The 9,722-nt window shown below is 44.6% G+C and overlaps 1 protein-coding gene across 1 annotated transcript; it reads right to left on the reverse strand.

Annotated features, from left to right (window-relative positions):
- Positions 1-1,158: 1,158 nt before the first annotated feature.
- LOC116166154 lies at positions 1,159-2,643 on the reverse strand. The gene has a single exon (XM_031481017.1). The coding sequence runs from the start codon at positions 2,641-2,643 to the stop codon at positions 1,159-1,161; it is 1,485 nt and encodes a 494-aa protein (XP_031336877.1).
- Positions 2,644-9,722: the final 7,079 nt, after the last annotated feature.

A 9,722-nucleotide genomic window follows, 5' to 3' on the forward strand; every position in this document is an offset into this window, starting at 1 on the left:
CCACTGGGCACCATTTCTTTTTGAAACGTCTTCGTTCAAATTTTTTCTTTTTCTTGTTTTTAGGCTTTGACTTCTGAACAAAACAAAAAATAACTAAGTTCAAAAAAATCATTAAAAGCAGTGGGGCCTTAAAGTGGTCTCCTGACACTACCGACTTATTTTAAACCGATAACGCTAGGTATAGGTACTCTCTCGCAATTAACGTGACAATTTGAAAAAAAGACGGTACCTACTGAATTTTATAATGATAGGTACCTGTGACTATGTATATTATCATTTATTTTATGTGTTTCTCTTTATCATAACCGGGAAGGTCAAAGACAACTTGTTTAATTGGCGAATCTGCTGGTAACTTTATCTAGCTATTCTGCTATCATGATTAAAGGCTTGCTTTTGATGCGGCCGCTTGTTTTATATAGAATATACCTAGGTATAAAATGTGCATTATAATACTTTTAAATAATATGTTTCGGTCACCGTAAACATACTGATTCGATCATCGATCACAAATTAATTTTACAAGGGCCACATGCAGCCTCTGATACGGACCTACCGTAACCGTATATTTCGCCTGTTGCCCTCGCTTTGCTCAACGCTGCTGTGCGCAAATTTAATAAAGCGATAATGTAATTGTAAGGTTAATATTGTGGTAGCGAAAATATGAAAATAAAATAATGCAATCCGGATCTGGATCGCCGACTTGGTTGTTGCCGTCGGGATCTGAGATCACTCTTGGCCGCCTATATCTCAAACCCCACGTTCACTATGCTTTTAACATAAGCATTGCCTCTCTACCTAGATCCTTCACTCAACGGTGGAAGCATAAATAGGGGAGAGTCGGTGAATTGTGCGCATCTAAGCGATAAAATTCGTATTTTCCAAACTATTGTAAATACAACTCTTAAATTTGGTAGTATTGTTCTCTGTTATGTTGGTTATTCCCAAATCAATCAAAAATGATTTAAATATTCATGTTGATGATAGGGAAAAAATAAGAGGAAAAGTGGCACTGCGCATGATTATCCGCCCTATGCGGTTAATTGTGCGCACCAGGTGGGGTAATTGTGCGCAAGTAGAAAAACATTAAGAGGAAGGTGTATAATCAATACGAGGTACATTTTATTTTACTGAAACATTCTATGACCTTTGAAATGTCACCTAACGGTCGCAAAAGTCACAAACGTAACCTTCTGCGGAATCGACACCACTACAAAGCTCATGCGCCCATCTGGAACACAATATGCAACGAAACCAATATTCATCTTTTTTGCTTGAATCATCACAAATCAAACATCGGTCTTCAGAATCGCCATCCATATCATCCAGTTCATCATCATCACATAACTCGCTCTCTGAAATCGATTCATCAGGCTCACTTTCTTGGAAAAGGTTTCTTTTAAAATTCTGTTTATTTTTCGCGGGATGTTTCAAACTAGATTTACCTTTTTTTGACTTCCGTTTTAATTTTTCTTGAAAAGCTACCGATCTCTTGTTTCTTTTTTCCTCACAGACTATCAAAACTTGTTTATTGGGCGTTTCCGTTAAAATTTCAGACTTTTGCTTCTTCCGACGTTGTATTTTACTTGTAGATGGAGTGGGAATTGGATTCAAATCTTCAAATGAAACTTCAGGCTGGGGCAAACCAGAACCACTTTTAATAGCAATTTCATTCACAACTGCAGTGCTTGTACTAGGTTCACCTTCCTGGAAAACTTCGGAAATACTTGGCTCAGGAGTTGTAGTCCGCATGTCAGGATCGTTTTGAGGCTCTTCGTCTATTGTTACTGTCGGCGTATGGTGATTAGATGCCAGAAAGTCTTCCTTTGTGAATTTTTCGGAGTCGAAAGGCCATATTCCTGGTGTTTTAAATCCTGACTGGGCTTTGTCCATAGTGGCAACTTGACTGTAAGCTTTATGAAAGAGTTCCGCCAAATCATATGGTGTGATTCTTTCAAAATGTAAAAGATAGTTGTCACACTGCCGGTAAAATGCTGCTTTAAGTGGGCCATAAAATGTTAGATCCAAAGGTTGTAAGCGATGGGATGTATGTGGCGGAATAGTGAGTAGTACTATCCCATTCTGCTTACAACATTCATAAATTGCTATGGAAATATGGCTGGAGTGATTGTCTAGAATAATTAGCACAGGATGATCTTTGGAAGGTTTGACAATGTCTATAAAATGCTGGAGCCATTCGTAAAACAATTGTTCATTACTCCAACCAGATTTTGAGCAACTGTATTTTGCATTAGGTGGTCCGTTTTTTTCCAAGGTAGTGGTGCGAGTGCGGGGAAAAATAAACATCGGGGGCACATAGCATGTACCAGCAGCATTAAAGCAACAAATTACCGTAACGGTTTTTCCCCTTTCAGCAGAAGTTTTTGCTCCAAACTGCTTGATTCCTTTGGGACCAACGCGTTTAGACGGTTTTTGCATCGTCGAAATGCCAGTTTCATCAACGTTGAAAATCTTTTCATTACTAAAGTGATATTTTTCGTAGAGCTTTTTTAAGTTTTGGAAGAATTGATTAACCTGCGTCTCGTTGAATGCAGATATTCGGTTGATGCTTGTGGGTTCTGGTTTTCGTAGTGATATTACCTTGTTCCTTTTTAAAAAGTGATAGTACCAATCTTTTCCCGCCATTTTAGTTGTAGCATTAAAGTTGTTTGGAATGTTATTAGACAGTGCATAGGAATACGCTAACTTACGAAGTTGTGTTTTTGATACACCATAAAAGAGCTTTGCCATTTTTATTACGTGACTAGTCAAACTCTTTTCCTGGTCCACTGAAAAAATAGGATGCCGTCCCATTTGAGGCCCCGTAACATCAAGTCCTCCATCATAGTCTTTCTTCCTCTTCCGAATAGTTGATTCCGGAATTCCAAATTTTCTACCTGCTTCTCTAATTGTCCCACCATTTGTAATAAACAATAAGGCTTTTCTCATTTGACTAGCGTCCCAGGAGGCTTTATTGGATTTTCGGGTATATTTTGGCATCTGTGTGAAGATAAATACCAATAGAACATGAAACATTTTAAAGTCGGATAATTGTGCGCATCGCGCACCATTAGCCGACATCTACAAAATATTTATAAAAATTCACCAAAACAAAACTACAAATGATTTACCATAAATAGCATGCTACAATAATAATCAGATCCGTATTGCATAGCTTGCTATACTTACCGAAGCAAAAACGTCCTAATTTACAAAGGTAACACTTAATTACACAAGCACGAAAATTACAGTAAATCAGTTGACTTAACCTTCAGACAATATAGTAGGCGTGTTTACCTCAAAAATAGCGCGAATTTTACCTGTAGTTCATGTAATACCTAGAAGATGTCGCTATATGTTTCACTTCGTGAAAACAAAGGACGATTCAAATAATATGATGCGCACCATTTGCCGCTGCGCACGGTTATCCGACTCTCCCCTATATATATATATATATATATATAAAAAGTTCAAAGGGCTGTAACTTTTGATCTAGCAGTCCAATCTTGGAACTGTTTCAAATTATGGATTCTACGGGCCAAATTCTATAAGAAAATGTTTTTTCCCGGTCGATCCCGGACAATTTTTTTTTCCGGCCTCAAAAAAAGCAAGTGTTATACCTTCCTTTTTTTACCAAGAATCGACTGCTCCAAAATTTCTCGGGAAAACACTTTTTCCCACTAATTTTGGTGCGTAGAATCCAAAACGATTCGTACTTTTTCGATCAGGCCCCTCAATCAAAAGTTATGGGGCGGCCTCAATTCAGCGGTGCTCGCGATAACCCGCCGAGTTCCCCTGAAATGCAGAAGACGGCGAAACTTCGAGATCCGCTGCCGTCGCTTCTACGGTCGCAACCGTGGTCATTTTCTACCCTCCACGACACTCGGCGACGCCGCGCACCCGAAGGGACGCCGAGCTAGCGGCCGTTGACGGTTTGTCATTTTAGGGGAACTCGGCGGGTCCCGAATGCGGCGCGCTCGGACGGCCTCAATTCAGCGGTGCTCGCGATAACCCGCCGAGTTCCCCTGAAATGCAGAAGACGGCGAAACTTCGAGATCCGCTGCCGTCGCTTCTACGGTCGCAACCGTGGTCATTTTCTACCCTCCACGACACTCGGCGACGCCACGCATCCGTAGGGGCGCCGAGCTAGCGGCCGTTGACGGTTTGACATTTCAGGGGAACTCGGCGGTTCTCGAATGCGGCGCGCTCGGACAGCCTCAATTCAGCGGTGCTCGCGAAAGGGCGAGTCTCCCTTAAACGCAATAGACCGCAAACCATTGGCGACTGTTACCCTCCTTGATACCGACACAATCCTTGATAATTTATTACGTTCCATGCCATGGCGGGCCGCTGTACGGAGTACTTTAATCCGACACTTTGTTCCTTAAATAGTGTTTAAATAAGGAAAATCGCGTTCAAAAAATCCAATTTTTCCCAACGCGGCCGCGTACCGTAAATAGAACCGCCAAAGTACGAAACTCCGATGCCCTCTCCGCTTCCACTAATACCGCCGCGCGATAGATGCACGAATCTCCCAGCGCGGCCGCGTTACGCTCCGACTCCTTTTTAAATCACGCTGAAGTACGAAACTCCGATGCCCTCTCCGCTTCCTCTAATACCGCCGCCCGGCCCGTGTAAGTCTCCGCTGTCTAATCTGTGTAATCGGCGTGATTTATATGTATCGTTTTCATTGCAGCGGCCGCGCTGCTATTCGAGGCGCGCGCTCGGTTTTCAACGTACGGAGAGCGGACGGATACGCGTAACCACCCGCCGAGTTACCCTGAATGTCGATCAACTATATTATGGTACTGGGTCTGTTCGTCGAGAGACGGCAGATACGTACTTCGAGCTTCTCGCGAAGTGTTTCAAACCAATTTGAACAATTCGCCCCGCGGCTCGACGTCTTTTAAAAGACGATCCAGCTTTGCAGAAAGTTCTCCGCTTTGCGCCAGCAGCGATGTTTATCGTTTCTACTTTCGCCGTAGACTACGAAATATTGTTGCCGTTTCAGCGGCAGGACCGGAGTGAAGCCGCGCTATAGAGAGCAATAACAGGTCTGTGATGCCCTTAGATGTCCTGGGCCGCACGCGCGCTACACTGAAGGAATCAGCGTGTGCGCAGATAGCCCTCGGCCGAGAGGCCCGGGTTATCCGCTGAAACTCCTTCGTGCTAGGGATTGGGGCTTGAAATTCTTCCCCATGAACGAGGAATTCCCAGTAAGCGCGAGTCATAAGCTCGCGTTGATTACGTCCCTGCCCTTTGTACACCCCGCCCGTCGCTACTACCGATCGAACGATTTAGCGAGGTCTTCGGACCGACGCCCGTCGGCCTACCGTCGACGGACGCGTGGGAAAGTCGACCGAACTTGATCGTTTAGAGGAAGTAAAAGTCGTAATAACAACAATACGACTTTTACGTCCAACTGTCGTTTGACTTAAATGGAAAAATTTAAAAAAAAAATTTAGTTGGCATTATTTTGTTCGTGTTCCGTTTCACAGACGACGACTGATCAGATCAGTCCTGGCGGTCAGTTCTGATGATACAGGGCCCCCACTGTTTGCGTATTTGGTCTGTTTGTCTGATGGTAGGTATATTTAAAATAAAGGAAGGAAGGACCTTTGCTCATTAGGACTGAGCGTCGGGACTGATCATCGGTCGTTTGTAAAACGGACACTTTCACTATGTTGGAATGTCTATCGCGCACAGTCGGTCTCTCGCAGTCGCTCGCGCACAGTCTGTCTTTCTCACAGTCAGTCGGAAATAAAACACGTAATTTTTTTGTGCGTAAGAGAAGTCGAAACCATATAAAATATATTACGCACACAGTCGAACTATGCCAGGGAAACCTTCTTCGGGGCGAAAACCCTGACGTAGCCGTAAAAGTCACAAACAGGATATTAAAAGTTTACAAAATGTTACAATAATTGTCAAACGAACAACACATGGGTTTATGGTACAAATGTGTGTCCCGAAACGCGTAGGAAACACATATACGAACAAAACTGTTTACAAAAATTGTTAAACGAACAAACGCGTCCCCGAAGCGCGAACCAAACACGTCTAAATGTTAAAAGTCACAGAACGAACGATATCGCACCAAACACATTAACTCCGTTCCAAGAACATCATCGTGCAATTGGATAGCGACGGTTCCAAGCCATCCAGGACACGGACACGATCGTCGTCGTATCTTATCCATCGGTGTAAATCGCGATTTCTAACGTCCGCATAATAATGACCGCTGCAACACGTCGCGCCCTGATGGTATACGATGGCCAACGCACGAAAGTGTACATCTTCGTCACCTACCAATAGGGAAACGTTTTCCGGATCGAAATTGTTGCAGGACAATACGTGCACGCGATCCGTCGCCTCATCTTCGTAAATATTTACGACGATTGGTTTGTGATGACCAAAAACGGTCGCCCCGACGAGTGCGATTGTTGTATCGTCGTTTCCCCTCTCTATTGCCCTCCACACGCCCCGTTTACCAATCCATCCGAGACGTCGACGTTGACCGTTATCATGTACCGCGCTCCGACGTGCAAGGGAACGCGACGCGCCAGTCCAAAGCATTGTCCGGTCGGCAACCGCGCGACCGCGTTCAGAAACTGGCGTTTCAACCGGTCGGTCACACTAACGCCGGCTTTCATCGAGTCTTGCGCCTCGGATAGGTAAACGTCCTCCACGTACAGTTTCAGCCGCTCCTGGTTGAATTTTTCCACGGAGGCATTCGTTCGTAACAAACAGATGGCCCGTCGAGGTATGACGGACGCGTCGAATGTTTCGCCGATATGTCGACTATCGAACAATTTTACGTCCTTGGCCATGTTGTTGAGGGCCTCTGCAAAACGACGATCGTCCTTCTGTCTCATGACCTCCGTCAATTCGTAGTATCTGAAAAACGGATAACACGTTAGTTACCCTCATTCGGATGACTCGTAACACACATGCTTAAAACGACACCACAGAAAATTGTCGACTATGTCGCCATAATTGGATACTTTTTTACAGGTCGGCGTGTGAAAAAGATAGCCGTCTCCGACCGGAGGCAGCTGGCGCAGATCGCCGAAAGCAACTATTGAAACTCCTCCAAAATCTCTTTCGTTGCCGAAAATTTGTTGTAATCGTAATCCAATATTATTCAACATTTTTCCCCCAACCATAGAAATTTCGTCAATGATAAGCAGTTTAACGTGGCGCAACTCACACTGCACAGTATTAAGCATGTTTGCGCTTAACGGTACCAGCGGTCCAACCAACTGATTGACGGGCAGATGTAAACTACTGTGCAGTGTGGAGCCGTCGATATTATGTGCCGCTTTGCCGGTAGGCGCGCAAACTAACACGACTCGTTTTTCTAAAAAAAATATAGCTTTAGAAAAATGTTCTTCTAAACGAACTTAATATAATGTAACATACCCGTGGCGCCGTCGCAGGTCGTAATTCTACGTCGGCTTCTCGTTGATTGATGAATGGCAGCCATTTGTAAAGTTTTGATGAGATGGCTTTTACCAACACCTGCGTCAGATTGAAGTAATATAATAAAAGTAAAAATATTATTACGGCCGTCTCGTTACCTGCTCCTCCCGCAACCGCGTAGAAACCGTCGCCCTTCTCAACGCTCAACGCCTGGATAATCTCACTCAACAGCAAGTGTTGTTTGCGGTTCAGGGAACTGTGTGTATAAGAAATAAAAAAATGTTTATCGTTTGTCCGCGTAATATTGTTTACCTTGCCAAGTCGTAAAGTTTACGTTCGTCGAAAGCGTTCGGCTTTTTAAAACGAACGTCCACGCCGGCGTTTGTTGCGGCAAGTTTCGGCCGAACGGCAGGGGCACTTTGCTGGTCGGCGACGATGTAATCGGAGAGTCCCTCCAGAGGGTCGTAGTCTTCTGGAACCGCATCCCCTCCGTAATACACGGCATCTTGCGGCAACTCCTCCTCCACGTCCGCACGTTCGACATCCGACGATTGACGTTTACGAACGTCTTCCGCCAAACGTTCGTAATCGTCCTGTTCCGAGCTGACGAAAATCGCACGTTCTACCTTGATGCGTTCGGCGTTAACGAACATATTCGCCTTTTAAATGTTCGGAGGTGTGCAGCAAGTCGAGTTCTTCGTTTCGCCACGGCACAAATAACATTAGATTCTCCCGATGAAAATTGTCGGGATCGGACAAAAAGCGATATCCCCTGAATCTCAATATTTTTCTTGTGCCGTTACTTAACTTGCGTACATAGCCGCTTTTGTCCTTCAGAACGTGCGCGTCCGCTGGCGGATTGGTCTTGTTTCGCGTGAAATTGAAATAAGCGTATTCAGTTGCGAAACGGGCTAGAGTGAGTTCCTCCAAGACGTCCGGCCTTTGGACGTAGTGCTCCAACATGCCCTTGACGAACACGTCTTCGCACGCACCGTCCATGGAGCGAAGATGTTCTTTCGACTTGGCCATTTTTACGCGCTGCTCGGGAGGAAAAGTGTTCACGAACACATGGCCGACGCTACAATTCGTTAATCGCAGCCCGATGGTGTGATATGCGGCTTCTTGCGCGGAAACCTCGCAGCTGCCGAGGAAAACGTTTCCCAGTCGACGGAGTTTTTCTTTCGTGTTTATGTCTCCATTTCTTATATGGGCCTGCGCCTCGACCATCAGCTTGGATAAGCCCCTGTCCGATTTGTTGATGTAATTTACAATATATGAGACACAATTGTACGGATCCACGATGAATTGGATATCCATGTTGGCCTTGTGCAATTCCAAAATGTTCGGATTATAAGGATTCACGAATGAATCGCCAACGTCCCGCTTTAAAAAAACCTTATATTTGGTAAGGTCCGAACGTATTGCATCAATATATCGTCTTTCCGACAGGGACAGCTTAAACAGTAGATCGTCGAAGGAAACGTCGTCTTCTTCGGTCGCCGCACTTCTACCGTCGAGATATTCCCGAACGATCTTGAGGTCCCGCTTCGCTTCCTCCCTATTTATCGCCGAATCGTCGTCGACGTCGTTGTCCTCCCTCGACACGATCGGTCCCAGGATTCTGGTCTCTCTCTTGGGAAAGAAGGGAATTCCATATCTGCAGCAACGATACGATAATATTAACTAACGCTACTACCAACGGTTATAATTAACATTAAATTTAATACGTTAATATTTTAAGAAAATGGAGGATTACTTACCTACAACGCGCCTTCTCTTGCTGCTGTTGCCGTTGCTGAATTTTGCCGCACGAATATGAGTGTGTGTGCACTTGGTATTTGCAATGCACGTTCGACCTCGATGCGCTGACAAACCTGTCGATAAATGTTTCGCATTCTTTTCCATTCGTCCCGTCGAACAAGGGCGCGTTTTTCAAGTACACGACGGAGTGTAAGTGAGGGGCACCCCTGTGCTGAAATTCTACTCGATAATAGTGGTGGGTAACGTAGTTACCTGTACTTACCAACAAATTCAAAATGTAGTATGAAGTAGGTCCGAATCAAATCGCACTGAAAGCAAGAGAAACGCTAAACGACACTAAAAACCCGTAAAAAACTTTCCGCAATTGTTAATGACAATTAATAGCTGAAAGCAAATTATTCAAAAGTACCGTCAAAACGGTGTTGGTGGCGCTGTCTACAACGCTTCCAATACAAGCCAATAGCGTATCTCAATTTCGCGCGCCAAACATTAACACCGGTGCAATATGGTCTAGTGGTTGTAATACCCGCCTTGTACCCGGG

The sequence above is a fragment of the Photinus pyralis genome, unplaced genomic scaffold (genome assembly GCF_008802855.1).
Source record: "Photinus pyralis isolate 1611_PpyrPB1 unplaced genomic scaffold, Ppyr1.3 Ppyr1.4_LG1, whole genome shotgun sequence".
NCBI lineage: Eukaryota > Metazoa > Arthropoda > Insecta > Coleoptera > Lampyridae > Photinus > Photinus pyralis.